The following is a 16,285-nucleotide window of genomic DNA, read 5'->3' as shown; positions in this document are numbered from 1 at the left end:
TATGTGTGACTGCAGATACGGGAGTACGGAGTCTTTTGTTACATCTTATTGTTCCCTTTGGCACAATTTCGAGTCGAAGCTGGTTATACTGATAAATAAGGGATCTATAGAGAGGTTTAAGGAGAATTATTTGATATCCATACTGACATACTAATCTATATACATATATAAAACTCAAAGGTGACTGACTGACATGGTGATCTATCAACGCACAGTCTAAACCACTGAACCGATCGGACAGAAATTTGGCATACAAGTAGATGTTATGACGTAGGCATCCGCTAAGAAAGGATTTTGACCAATTCCACCCGCAAGGGGTTAAAATAGGGGATGAAAGTTTGTATATAATAATACTTCTTAACGCGAGCGAAGCCGCGGGCAAAAGCTCGTATTATTATGAATGCCAAAATGTGTATGTCTGTCTGATAACTTTTCACGCCTAAATCGCTTAACCGAATTTGCTGACATATTTTGTGGAGATTTGATTGAATTGGATTATGTCCTTTTCCAGAACTCGAAGTGAGTTCTGGAAAAGGACATAATGGATACTTTTCATCCCGAAAAATTGTACTGCTCCCGCGTAATAAACAAGTTTTAGATAATGCCAAGTGCCAACAACTCCGTTGCGCCAAAAGTCGTTTAACGCGCGGGAACCGTACAATTTTCCGGGATAAAAAGTATCCTATGTTCTTTCCTGGGACTCAAAGTATTTCCATACCAAATTTTACCAAAATGAGTTCAGCGGTTTGAGTGTGAAGAGGTGACAGACAAACACACGTTCGCATTTATAATATGAGTATGGATAGTCTCAGATTTCTCTGGTCAGTACCTGGGATTTCATCATCAAGTAAAGATGGCCTTAACAGGGTGAAATATTGTCGTAAAAGTAATATGAACGGTTATGATTCGATAAAGTTTCAATTTTAACTCCTTTTTGTGCGACTTTAAAATTCATTTTGTATTTTCTGACGCCTTTTAAATCTCGCCTGTCGTTCTGTAAGTGCACTGATTGATTAAATTTAAAATGTTTACTCCGACGCCATTTTTATTCCAATACGGGCTCTGACAAGCTGACATCCCCTCTAAAATAACAACACCCGAACATAATGTTTTAAATATTTTATTCGGCTAGGAGTTTCCCTTAGAGCCCCCGCAGACTACAGACGTTTAGTCGGCCGATAGTTTTTTTTTTTTTTAAATAAGGGGGCAAACGAGCAAACGGGTCACCTGATGGAAAGCAACTTCCGTCGCCCATGGACACTCGCAGCATCAGAAGAGCTGCAGGTGCGTTGCCGGCCTTTTAAGAGGGAATAGGGTAATAGGGGAGGGTAAAGATGGGATGGGAAGGGAATAGGGGAGGGTAGGAAAGGGAATAGGGTAGGGGATTGGGCCTCCGGTAAATTCACTCACTCGGCGAAACATAGCGCAAGCGCTGTTTCACGCCGGTTTTCTGTAAGAACGTGGTATTTCTCCGGTCGAGCCGGCCCATTCGTGCCGAAGCATGGCTCTCCCACGTCTAAAAAAAGTTTGACCAAGTTGGTTTCAGTAAATTATTATCGGCCGATACAAATCGTTTACTGTGCGCACGATACATCTTCGTACTGATTATGGTTTCGATCAAACAATCGGCCGATTAAAAGTCTGCAGTCTGCGGGGGCTCTTATCTTGTTGTAATGATATTAGTATGTTTTATATTTGTTATAATATTATGTATATGAATACCTTATTTATCTAGTTTATTCTGCTTTGAAACTATTAGAACGGGCTGATAATTAGGTATTATTTTTATCTAGTAATCGAATCTATAATAGTCCTGGATTAGATTACTAGATTGGAGTATTTACTCGTAACTAGAGATCGCCCAATGGTCGAAATTCGACCTCAGTTTCAACGACATTATATTATTAGGACTACTATCTATATTTTTATCATATTTTTTTCAACTCTTGTCTCTGGGGCTCAGCTGATCTCAGACTGGCCGTGTAAGCATTGTCTAATAGTATCTTAGATTCAATAAAAAAAAATTTAATCCATTTTCAATTTGTCAACTTGTTGTCAACAGACTTCAACCATAAATAAAAGAGTGTAATTCGTATGTATAGGCTTGTCACTCAAAAATCTGTCATTTTTCCTAGTGTGTGTTGTAGTGTGTGTAATGGTTTATTTGTTAAAAAAATGTATGATAAAAGCATAATTTCAAAATAATATTATCTCGATGCACTCCTTCACCACATAAACTATAACTGTGCAAAATTTCATTTGCCAACGTTTCCCCATTTTTCGTCAAAAGGGTTACAAAGTTTTTGGCTCACGTATTAATATATAGATGTAAACTGACCGTAACGGCTAGTCAGATTTATAAGACGACGCGACGCCTGCAACTCCACTGCGCTAAAATTCGTTTATCGCGCGGGAACCGTACATTTTTCCGGGATAAAAACTATCCTATGTCCTTTCTCGGGATTCAAAGTATCTCCAAACTACATTTTAGCAAAATTAGTTCATCGGTTTAAGTGTGAAGAGCTAACAGACAGACAGACGCATTTATAATATTAGTATGGATTATATTCACGTTAATCAATAGATAACATTAATTAGTATTAGCACAGCTGGGTTTTTGTTTCGAACAAAAACTCCCTGTTATATTGGTTACTAGCTGTCCCGGTGAACTTCGTGTCACTTTAAAACCTTTCCTGGACTTCTACGAGTATTTCAAGATTAAAATCAGCCCAATCCATTCAGCCGTTTTGGAGTTTTAGCGTTACTAACACAATTGAAAATCCATTTTTATACATATAGACTAGCTGTCCCGGTGAACTTCGTGTCACTTTAAAACCTTCCCTGGACTCCTACGACAATTTTAAGACTAAAATCAGCCCAATCCGTTCAGCTGTTTTCGAGTTTTAGCGCGACTAACACATTTGAAAATCCATGTTTATATATATAGACTAGCTGTCCCGGTGAACTTCGTGTCACTTTAAAACCTTCCCTGGACTCCTACGACAATTTTAAGACTAAAATCAGCCCAATCCGTTCAGCTGTTTTCGAGTTTTAGCGCGACTAACACATTTGAAAATCCATGTTTATATATATAGACTAGCTGTCCCGGTGAACTTCGTGTCACTTTAAAACCTTCCCTGGACTCCTACGACAATTTTAAGACTAAAATCAGCCCAATCCGTTCAGCTGTTTTCGAGTTTTAGCGCGACTAACACATTTGAAAATCCATTTTTATATATATATATATATATAGACTAGCTGTCCCGGTGAACTTCGTGTCACTTTAAAACCTTCCCTGGACTCCTACGACAATTTTAAGACTAAAATCAGCCCAATCCGTTCAGCTGTTTTCGAGTTTTAGCGCGACTAACACATTTGAAAATCCATTTATATATATATATATATATATATATATATATATATATATATATATATATATATATATATAAACAATAAATAATGGATAGATAAACAATTGGAATGCTAAAGCCACGACAGTAACAATACGGTTAAAGCCTTCTACTTTTTTTACCGTCTCATATTAAATGCATCATGTTGCACTTTTCTACAAACTAGCTACGATTGCCTCAAATCCGATTACCTTGTAAATCGCTTTTTTTTTTATGAAACAAGGGGGCAAACGAGCAAACGGGTCACCTGATGGAAAGCAACTTCCGTCGCCCATGGACACTCGCAGCATCAGAAGAGCTGCAAGTGCGTTGCCGTCCTTTTAAGAGTGAATAGGGTAATAGGAGGGTAGGGATGTGAAGGGAAGGGAATAGGGGAGGGTAGGGAAGGGAATAGGGTAGGGGATTGGGCCACATTGGGAATGCAATTAAGCAAGAGAACTAAATAACAAACTACAATACGCTGTGCATTACGTGTCACGAACTGCAGTGCTCTACGTGCGCGGGACGCATTATTCAATGTACCGCAAATCTAAACAAATGTCGCAAACAGGACGTTCAAAGATAGCGGGTAATTTATTCACGTAATTCCCCCCTTCCCCCTTCCGTCGATGGCAGCGGTAATGCTAGACTAAGTGTTATTGGCTTCTAGAAAAAGTATGGCTTTATTCGAACTGAATTTTGTAAGGAGTTCCTCGAGTCTCGACCGGTATATTTTATGTCAGGATAAATTAATGTTTTATTAGGAACTATCTGTAATATTATTATAATAATATTATTATTGTGTGATGTGAACCTCTAAAAATTTCGTATCGCAGTTTTTGTTACCTCCTCTGAAATGGGTGGACCGATTTCAATAAAGTTTTTTCTGAGTATCAAGTGGATTTGGAAATTGGCTAATATCTGTTTTTCATACCCAAAATAACTTGTAAGATAAGACGGTAAATGTACATTCTGTTCTCAACGTTTTAATTTTAACTTCGTGTCTCACAAAATTTATTACACTCAAGAATTTAATATCTTCCCGTAACATTGTTAATATTACAATAACCACAATAAGGGAAAAATACGTTATAGTTAACTTTTATAAGGTCGCGGGCCCTTTTTACGACCTAATTCTTATGATATACACACTACACTATATTTTATTTTGTTAATGGCACAATATTGGGTTGCTTCATTTTAAGCGCACGCCCCTCTACTTATTTACTTTTATTATTTGGCCAACAGTTACTTGGATATTTCTGCTGTAAAATTTTACTTATTTCTTCTTATGCTATTAAGTTCAGAACTGTGTACTGGACTAGCTAGGCGTATAATAATATAAATTTATATTATACGCCTAGCTAGACCAGCACACAGTTCTAAACTTAATCTGAATTTTTAAGTTCTAATCTGCTAAGATATTTATATATATATATATATATATATATATATATATATATATATATATATATATATATATATATATATATATATATATATATATATAATTAAATGCTTTTTTTTTTTTTTTCTTTTTTTAAATTTTGTTAGTCTCTTTAAAACTCGAGAACGGCTGGTTGCTGGACTTTATTTATTTGGCTCAGGGAAGGTAAGGTTAGCTTAGGTAAGGGAAATCATCACATACCCCCGGGGTGCTTCAGCTTAACTGAGGTACATACCCGACCCGGGGGACCCATGATGGGTTTCCCCTGCGCAAAAAAAAGGTAAGGGAAATCATGAGGAAAATGATTCGAAGTTCAAAGGGTTATCTAGTACGACACATAATATTTTGCTGCCAAAACTTCTAAATCTGTTTATTCATTAGCGAACCAAAAATATTACTTACAGCACGGTGTAAGTAATCTTTTGGTTTGGTTAGTGTGGACGTGAACATATCACGATATTATGTTCATGTCCACACTAAAATAGTTTTTGGCGTTCGCTTATTGTTTTAATCACGAAAGCAAAACACGCGATTTGTCAACGTCAATCCCACTTTAGTCGACGAAAGCTTTATGTAAATCAATGTTTTGTCTCTTTTTGCTCTATATCAATAAAAAGGGATAGCTCGACTTATGCAAGATGCATAATAGATGAGGAGTCAATGTGTGTTAGACCTTTGCTCTTTCACTATGATTTTGTATTTTGGTTATGGTCTATTACAATAATATTGAAGTTTTTTCCAGAGTAGAAGCTACTCCTTTTGTTAATGAAGTCATAACGTAGTAGATAAAATATATAAATTAGAAAAAAACCGTGAGTACAAATAAGTGAATTTCGATGGTGGTTTATATGGTATAATGCAATAGAAAACTTCTCCATATTATTCCTCAACCGGTAGTAATGTCACACACGTAGGTATTTAAACATGCGCTGAGAAACTTTTACCTGCATAAACTCGGCGGAATTCGGCTAGGAGTCCGAACAATCCGCTGTTCCGACTCCTAGACCATAATGTATTCGGCAATCAATTACATACATATCCTTACGACACGGAATAACATTACGAGAATTGTTCTGTACGGATATCCGTTTCCGGAATTTACGGCGCTCCGGAATTCCAGTATTTGAATGGAAAACGGCATTATTAGTGAAATATTTCACTCAAAATTCCCCAATGTTTGATAACTGGGAATGATTGATGATGAGTTGATGACCGAAGCAGTGGCAACGCTGCGTTTAAAATTCCATAACATTTCAGTCCACCGCTAATTCGCGGAGATTCGATTAAAACAGCGTAATAACGTGATGTGAATGCCGGATTTAGTGCCGTAGAACTGTGTTGTTCTAAATATACTGGGCTTTGGAATTCGATTAAAATACTCGTATATCCAATCCGATTCATTTTGATCCGTGAAATAGCAATTAGGATGTCATTTATACCAGCAATAATCAATGGACCACGGCCGCTGGAAAGTGGCTGAGGTGTATGGGCTAGGTTAATAAAAAAAGTACACCGTGACCGAAATCTTGAAGTGTTGTGAACGATGGCTTAGTCAAAATTGGTAATTTCTGTACACAAACAACAAATGACAGTAACATTAAAAAATAAGAAAATACGATTAATAAAATAAAACTAACGTGGTTCCTGGTATGCGACATACTACAAAAAAAATCCAAAGGAAATCTTTTCATCGAAAGAGTCTTTTAAGCGTGAAAACCTCAGCAAAAATTCGGGCTTCAATACCGAAGTGTAATTCGATTTATGAACAAAATAGCACGGGAACTCGACAATAGCTTCGGACACGAGGTGACGAGGGAAAGGCTTAGTTAAGCCAAACGAAAGAGAGATACTTATCGTTCCGTTTCATTGGAGTGACAAAATCTATTGGACCTTACTTGATACATGGGTTGCAATATTTTATAAGAAAAATTCAGGTTCGAAGAGTGACTCAAGAACTTGACGATTTTCACAGAAGCTAAAATTGAAAATAAAGTATCCAAAGGATTAAAATTACATCTACTTTTGTTATTTGAGATGACACAAGTAGATGATAATTTTAGAGTGACAGTCATAATTATTATAAAATCATTCAAATACAGCCATTATTAAAACAATTTAGGAATAAAACATCTCGATTTACGAGTATAACGTCATACAAAGCTGATAAGGTCAATTCATTTCATCAATCCCCTTTTATAACAATGGACAAAATGCACAAAAACGATTCGAATTGCTTTGAAAACAACCAAATTCCATTCTCCATTTAATTTGTGTGTAATTAAGTCGTTTGTTTCTAAAACAATAACAACAGATTAATGTGTGTAGCGGCGAACCGAGCGTCTCGATGGACGATATAATAGTTTATTGTCGATTGTAGCTATTAAACAATTTGATAATATACTCACTATTATTTCTGCTATCGGTATTTCTATTTAAAAATCATTCTTCGGTAAAATGCGTAGTTTGTTTAAATAGCGAATGGCTAAGTTTTATTAACAGTTTATGGAACGTCTAAAATAAAGGTTATAGTGGAAGATAAAAATTATTATTAAAATTTTGTGTCATGTTAGAAAATATGATAAAAGCATCGAAGATTAAAACAGCTAAAGATTACAAAAAATTTCTGATCTAATAATTGTAATCACTTAAACTGCAAATTGTAATATCAATAGTAACTAAAACATTGCTTTCATTTCGAAAAGTATTTCATCTTGCTCAAAAAACTTGATCTCTTTTATTTCCGATCAATCGCGATAAGGTCCATGGGTTCAATTTCGATTAGCGATTTCATCAGAATTTGTGACTTTCGGGTGGTGCAATGTTAAATGGAAAAGTTTGTCATTTAACTAAATCGAGTCTGGGGTCGGTTTACCTTCGACAGATTACAAATTAATAGTCGTTAAGTAAAATAAATTTGGATAATTTGTTTTGGGGATGCGAGGGTTTTTGTAATTGTCAATGCTCTGCATAACTATTTTCTTGATTATTCTACAAAATATTTTGAGTTCTTTCACTAATTTAATTTCATTGAATTTGAAAATAAAATAATAATGTTTTGAATGATTTATATTGTTTTGGCTTTGTACATGGTCCATGATGATCCGTGATCTAATAATTGTATGTATTTTATTTCAGTTATCATCAATCATAATATTATATTATCATTAATTTAAAATATCAAGTCTCACGTCATACTTATTAAACCATCTCTTAATTTAAGAGCCTATTTTTGACCAAATACACAGCCATTCTTGCTCACAGATGTCTCAATATTACCCGGTGTATTCCCTTTTATTGTTCTGTTCGTCTGATCTTTATTGAATTCTTGTATCGTTATTATGTCTTGAGTTTCGTCGTAATTAATTTTATATTGACTTCTTCGAACGGGTGAAATTGATACTTTCATTGAAACTAAAATATGTATTCTTTCTCCATTACTTAGATTTATTACGGATTGTAATAGGATATTTTTATCTGTCTTTAGTACCTTTATTCCTTTACTCAAAGACAATGTTGCCTTTAACTTTGTTGCATAGGAATTCGTTTTATTTATTTCTAAATAAGGAAAACTAGTCCGGAACCGAGTATCCATACCTTTTTTTTAACATGGGTAAATGCTTTACGCATCCCCGGCAAATTGGGGATATCGGCCGGGGTATGTGGGACTCCTGCGTAGTCTACCCACTAAAAGTTTCCATACCTAATTTCATTTAAATTGGTTCAGAGGTTTGAACATGAAACGGTAGCAGAGAGCTAACCATCAGAAATATAATAATAATAGCTCCCACACCGGTTTCGGTGACGGTAGCCGGTTGCATAGCTATGCAAGAGTAATTTTATAGTGCCCAAGTGTGTGCGCAGTACACAAGAGCACTAATCATATTATCAGTAATATAATATGAGTTTTAACTATCTTCAGAGTTTGTTACACGTACACTCTGCTGATACAAGTGAAAAATATACAAATGTGTCTCGACATCAGGGTCGAAGCCTTCAATATTATGATGTCTTTGTTCATAAAATATACCATACAGTCATCATCATTTAAAAGCTGGGGCACTGTAGTGTCGAGACACATTGTAAATAAGTAGCACTACTTTTTTTTCGAAGTTCGACACTTTGAAAAACAAGATGTAATCGTGATAGTGTTAAGTCCTGAAACTGAGAAGTAAATAAACCTTTACGTCAGGGTATATTGCTTACAAAAACTCGACTATTTAGGAAGTTAATGACATACTTTCCTCACAAATGGTGTAGATATTTCAGCTAAAATAAAGCGAATGTATATACGAGATAAGTGCGAAAAACCGGTCAAGTTCGTATTGAATCCTTTGGGTTCTTTCGAACGATACAGAGAAGACGCTTTCGCGGGTATTGGATACTAGGGTTACAATGAATTTAAGTAAACAAGTTTTGTCTTTCGTTTCCTCATTTTTTTTTTCTTTATTTAGAACACATACAGTCATAATATAATAAAGCACTGTTACATATAAGACATATACAATAAAAAGACCTAAAGGTTCTTAACTTAAATTAAATATTACAAAATATATTGGTTGAGCGTGTGTGAGGCGACGTGTATAATAATGTTACATATTATTAACGTGGTTAAAATGTATAACGTTTGTATAGAACCCTTTATTTGGTAAGTTCTTAATAATGCTTCCATTCGCGACAATAATTATTGAAATTCACAAAATCAAATCCAAAAATTCATTCAATCGCTTAAATTGCAAATAAACTGAGTATGAGATGCTGACATTCATGAAGAGAAAAAGTATACAACTTCTGTGTTTTCATCAACATCATCTTTTCTCACAGAACATTCTTATATTATCTGCAACTTTATTTAATTTGATATTCCAATTACAATAATCGGTCTAGACAAAGACAATAAAGAGTTCGAAATATAAATTCCGCGCGGGAACCCCGAAATGACCGTTGACAGGAGCATCCGCCATCTTCCTTAAGCCGTCATTTAACGGGACGACATACGTCCATTCCATTTTTACTGCGGGGTATTATCGTAATTTAAAAGCTTTCTTTCAGCGCTTCCTTTATATCGTTTATGCTTTAATTAACTATAAAATTGAACGTTAAAATAAGAGAAATTCATTTTATAGTTGTCAGTTCAGCGTTTCAAAAAAGATTTTTTTTCAAAGTTAATTTTAATTATAAAGTAAGATAATCTTAACTCCACAAACGTAATATTTTTTAACACAAAATTTATTATTTTTTAACGATTAAAACTTTTTAAATAAAATAAAGTCACGCTTCAAAAACCTACAGACGAAATCAAAGGAAAACAATATATAATATGCCTCATACCGTTCGGAAAGTCACAAATCTAGTAAAGTAGCGAGGTCCCGTCAATACAAATGATCGTATCTGAAAAAGGGATCCGGAGAAAAGGATTTGCCGTTGCGGGATACATTTACTGAGAATGCTCAATCAATACTACGCTCTTGGCACTCGCTGCGAGATTAGTAAATTTCGTGACGTAATCAAATTTGCCGATTTATTGTGTGTTGTCAGAAAAAGCGATGTACATTCTATTGGCTCCGTTTAGTCGGATATTCTTTAGACTAACTGCCGTACTTAGAGAAATTTTGTGATTGCTTTGGCTATAATTTAATTACTAGTTCCTACATTAAATTAACGTAATGTAATTATTAAATAAAAAAATATTAAAATGTCGCTGAGTAAGGCTGTGAGTAAACTTATTCATGGAGCATCCTCCGTGGTTTAATAGGCGAATATAAATTCGCAGTCAACCACATACATTTCAAAGTTTGTCTGCGTCTAAACTTGGCTTTTATTGATATGTTTATGACTTATTCTTAAAATTACTCTACCAGGTAATTGTTACGTGCATTTTGGAATCGAAAATATTATGGATCGTAATAACTTTATTATTCTATCGAATCGTATTTTTTATCGAGTAAACTATTCTTGTTTATTAAATAAATGTATGATAGTAGTTTAGAGAATCTTCAAAAATTGAACTAAAACTATTATGATTTCTAATTTGCCGAAAGTGTTACTTGCAGCCATGGATGTGATTCCGTTTCTGTTTTTTATATGCATGAGGGGATTTAAAACAAACTCCGGTCATTTTCGAGCAATGACCAAACTGATCATGATGAAATGAGTATAATAACACTCTCAATCATAATTATCAGTTTTCAAACAGAAAAAGTAGATCGAAATAAGTCTACCCGTTTTGGTGTTTAGACGTCACGGACAGACACAGTCGTCAGTCAGACAGACATGTCAAACTTATAACTCTCCCCTGTTTACATTGGCTGTTATAGACACAATAGTGTTTTGGACAAGGCTTACGTACTTTACACCTCAACCATTGCAAAAGGCTTACATAACAATCTCTCCACAGCGGGAGTACGGGATGCGGTGGCGCGGTACCCGGTCCTGGTCTTCGTCCACGGAGAAAGTTATGAGTGGAGTTCCGGTAACCCCTACGACGGTACCGTGCTGGCCTCACACGCTGGCCTCGTGGTGGTCACTATCAACTACAGGCTGGGGATATTGGGTAAGTGATATAATTATTTCAAAATGTAGAATAAGACTAAGGTTTATGGTTAACAGGCATACGAGTAAATATTTAACTTGAGGCTAATATAGTTGGCTGTACAAACTATGTTATTGTTACGATTAGCTAGTAGTATAAATATTCTATATTAGCCCTTATTTGGTCCTTAAATAAATAAAAATGCTAATCGTCTTCGTAAATTTCAAGAGTATGTTCCGAAATATTACCTAGGACCTAGGCCAGTGTTCATGACGTCCAAAATATACGCCACGTTTGATTATGACTTTATTTGGATGTCAATATAACACGTAACCAGCGGCACTAGCACAATGTTGCAAATATGACGTCTTCAGTATTGGTATGCTGGGCTTTTCGGAAACTAGGCTAAATCTCAAATGTTAAAATGACCCCAAAAAACCTCAAGGTAAGGCTTTACCGGTGGCAGACTCCAATTAAAAAAGCGCGTATTTAGTCGGGTGTTCTACCGATGAGGGCTTAAATTCTATTTATAGCATTTTCGTTCACGTGTAAGTTAAACTAGATCGATATGTTTTACACGTGTTCTCGCGTACTTTTCATACAAATATACAGTTTTATTCGTAGTAGGTACCATCGAGGAAATTGATTCCTAGGCAGTTGACAGACTAACGTCTTTTGGTTGGATCATGTCAATTCAATGTTAATTGTGATCTGTAGGCTGGGTTTGACGTAACGCGACCAAACTACGTAGGTCCCCCATCTGCCTAGGAATCAACTTCTCTGATAGTACATATTGCAATTGATCAGCATTACGAGGTATACGACTCGGGCCCGCGACTTACACTTTATATTCCCCAAAAGATAAATTAGGATCTTATGTAACCCTGCTCCCGTTCAGACACACACACTAAACGGTATTAATTATGTGGAAAATAACGATGTATGTGCAAATACGTCTTCGCTCCAGTCACTTTACTGCCGTAATTGAGATTTGCGAGATCACTCGTAAACCGACGAACGTACTCGGCTATTAACTTGATGGCGGCAGTAAATTTAACATTCAAATTTAGAATATTATCGGCTATTTATAACCCACTTATGGGGGATGAGCCAATGGAGTGAAATATAATCATGAGAGTGGGTGAACTACATACGTTAGAAGAATAGTATAAATGGACCAAGTAATGGCTGTGATAAATAATAACATTTGAAATCTACTGGTCAACTGTCTTATGTAATTAGATAAGAAAATAATGAGAGTGATAAAAATAAGCTAGATGTAAATAGTAATCATAAGAGTAGATGAGCTATTAAATACAACAGAAGAATTAAATCAACGGACTAAATAATAATGGTGGTAAACTGTGGTAAATAAGAATATTTGAAACCTACTTGAAACTTAAATGTAATGTAATTATATAAGAAAATGATGAGAGCTAATAAGATAAATTTTAAATAAGAAATATAAGGACTTGGAATATTAAAAACTTAAATAAAAAAGCAATTCAGTATAAAAATGTTGTTTCAAAACCTAACTTTCTATAGATAATAATTCGTACTCGTAATAATAGGTATTTGGCATAGACGTCACACAAGAAAAGTATATTATCACGGATATAAACTCAAAAACAGATTCAAACAATGTCAGCAGACCTTTTATTAGCGCCACAAAAAGTAAACCTATTCAAAACTTGATCAGTAATTTAGAAGTTGAACCTTTAAATAAATAATTTATTTTGAGAACACAATTCTTGACAAAGTCAGCACTTTACTCGGTAACAGTTAAACTTTTACGAACTTTTAAACTCTGACTTCTTACGAAGTTCTGAATTACTTCCCGTGGGTCGTTGTGGTCGGCACAAGTTGTGTATTGTTGCGAATCTTAATACTTATTAATATTATTGTTATTTAGGAATTAGAATATTATGTTTTCCGCAACTTCCTTCGAGTCCTTTTACCTCCTTCCTTCCCCCTTCCTCCTTTTATCGCGTGGAAACTGTAATATGTTTTTTTGAAAGGGCTTATCTCGCGAACTACTGGAGCAATTTTTATGTTATTTGGCACAGATACTCGTAAGAAGTAGACTACGTGAAGGATCATAGGCTATCGATTTTAATCATTTTTTCAGTGGCTATATATTTTATACCCGTGCGACGCCGTATCTATATATATAAAACTCAAAGGTGACTGACTGATTGACATAGTGATCTATCAACGCACAGCCCAAACCACTGGACGGATTGGATGAAATTTGGCATGCAGGTAGATGTTGTAACGTAGGCATCCGCTAAGAACGGATTTTGATAAATTCCAACCCCAAGGGGTTCAAATAGGGGATGAAAGTTTGTATATAATAATGCTTCTTAACGCGAGCGAAGCCGCGGGCAAAAGCTCGTTAATTTATAAAACTGTCCTTACCGCCGTACTCAGAGACATTTAATTACGATTAACCTTCAATTTAATGGAGAATTTTACAGATAACAATGAGTTTCTAAAATACTAGAATAGCAATGTCTTACAAAAGATTCTCAGAAATGCGTAACCACTTTTTTGTTCAAAAGACAATGTCAAGTCATATATACGTTATGTCATTATGTATGTGAGATATGCCTGCAGGCATCTTCGAAGTGGCAACGCGTTGCTACCGTAAACTTCCAATCTAGTTACGTTAGTAACATAGAATATCATTGACAGATAATGTATGGGGCTTATGTCAAAATTTTGAATTACTTAATTACATTTAACTAATTAATGTTCCATTCTGAGTGCGGCAGTATGAGTCCTAACTCAAAGTGTCTTCATACGGAATCTCATCTAGTAGGATATCATACAGTGTACCACTATACTTACTGATTTAATGAAAAATATTGTCATTTCCTGTTTCTTGACTTATGATAGGTTCATTTTAATCTTATTATTTTGAAATTTAATACAATCAACAATGGAAAATAACTTTTTCAACATCGGAATTTTGGTAATGTTATCGTTGTCCGAACAATAATTTTAGTGTTATTTCATCAAAAGTTAATTATCCAAGTAATTTCGGCTTTAAAAATTAACATTGTTTATGTTTCCTACCACAAAGAGAATGTTAAAATTTGGTTTTAAATAAGTTATTCGCACTGGGTTTATTAAAGATCAAAATTATTCCCCGCGGAATTGACTTTAAGACGAATTTGTTTGTAACAAATTAGGAACTCTTTGATAATTATTCACTGGATCCACCTCCACAATTATGTTTTGTGGAATATCAGTACACAGTAGAAAAAAAAGACGTTTTCTTCCATCTGTTTCTAGAGTCCCTATTCTGAAATCTATAAAACTACACAATATTTGGCATGTTTTCTGCTTGCATACAGTGCGTATGTATAATAATTTTAAGTGAAAGATAGGTAACAGACAGATACACAAACTTTCGTATTTATAATATTAGTATTGATTACTACGGTTGTCTTAAAATTCTAAAAAAACCTATGCATCAAAAGTCAAGATGAAGAAAAATAATCGGCCAACTGCGAGTCGGACTCGCGCACGAAGGGTTCCGTACCGTTATACAGCAAAAATAGACCAAAAATTGTGTTATTTGTATGAGAGCCCCCGTTATTTTTTTATTTTAATATTAAGTATTATTAATGATTGAAGTAAACATAATATTAAAACTAGGGATTTTGTGAAAATATCAAGTACCTGTTCCTATTATTGATATCGAGCAAAAATGGCCAAAAAATCACGTTTGTTTTATGGGAGCCCCCTTAAATATTAATTTTTAGTATTTGTTGTTATAGCGGCAACAGATATACACAATCTGTGAAAATTTCAGAAGTATAGCTATAGTGGTTCTTGAGATACAGCCTGGAGACAGACAGACGGACGGACGGACGGACAGACGGACAGACATCGAAGTCGAAGGTCCCGTTTTTACCCTTTGGGTACGGAACCCTAAAAACAGTAATTTTAACTACGTTAGATTTCGAGCAATACAGACTTCACATCTAGACAATAAATAACAAATAGGTACGTTGAATAATTTATTATTTGGATAACGACACCTATTAGGTTATAATGCAGGATAATATTATATTCGCCGATACAAACAAAATATATTGACAGATCTCATTAAAATGTATTGCAATAATATTATTCAATAAATATCTCATGTTATTTCTATTTTAATAATTTATTTGTAGTTGATTTCAATAGAATAACATCGATAGAAAAACAAATATTTGAGATTTTGTGTGCGACACATTGTCTAACTTAAAGTACCCGATGTCCTTTCCCTATCTGTGCCAAGTTTTATTAAAATAAGGCCAGTAATTTTGGAAACTATTCAACGTACGCAAATAATCACATCTTTTCTATTATAAACCACGCATAGATAAGTTCTAATTATAAAAAAATATTGAAATAAATTAGATACTTAAGTAACATTTTATAACTTATGAGCAATTACTCACTTTTTCCCTAATCCTTTGAACAAACCTTGTAATTTGCCTGATCATTTGGATAATATACTCGGCTATACAGTATACATACGAGTAGAAGGTAAGTACGATACAAATTTTTTTATTACAAAAAATTTCCCGGTCCTAAAACCTCCGTTAATGCAAAAAGGATGATTTCAAATTGTTACTTACCACTGCATCCACTCATGCCTTTTAAAAATAATATGAAACATAGTTTATAATAATATTCATAATAAAACACTATAATATTATGTAACAATTGAACTACAAGAGGACCTCATAATCAAAAAAACACAACAGATATTAAACCTTGAATATCATTGTTCCTGCAGCTATTCATGTGGACTGAGTGGACTATTCAGCGTAAAAACAAAAACAAGTTGAAACCACTCCTGTAATGCAGACCGGATATAATACGAAATATACATAAAATATTACAAAGCGTATATAAATA

The 16,285-nt window shown here is 34.5% G+C and overlaps 1 protein-coding gene across 1 annotated transcript in view; it reads left to right on the top strand.

Moving 5' to 3' along the window:
• The window catches only part of LOC121729731 (neuroligin-4, X-linked), a 108,277-nt gene that overhangs the window by 47,542 nt on the left and 44,450 nt on the right, over positions 1-16,285 (top strand). Inside the window, exon 3 of the mRNA XM_042118340.1 lies at positions 11,231-11,386. Within this exon, the coding sequence (XP_041974274.1) occupies positions 11,231-11,386 (156 nt within the window). The remainder of the gene's footprint in view (positions 1-11,230; positions 11,387-16,285) is intronic.

Source organism: Aricia agestis, chromosome 8, assembly GCF_905147365.1.
Source record: "Aricia agestis chromosome 8, ilAriAges1.1, whole genome shotgun sequence".
Lineage (NCBI taxonomy): Eukaryota > Metazoa > Arthropoda > Insecta > Lepidoptera > Lycaenidae > Aricia > Aricia agestis.
The sequence above is the reverse complement of the archived record's forward strand: the minus strand, read 5'-3'. Positions and strand labels throughout refer to the sequence as shown.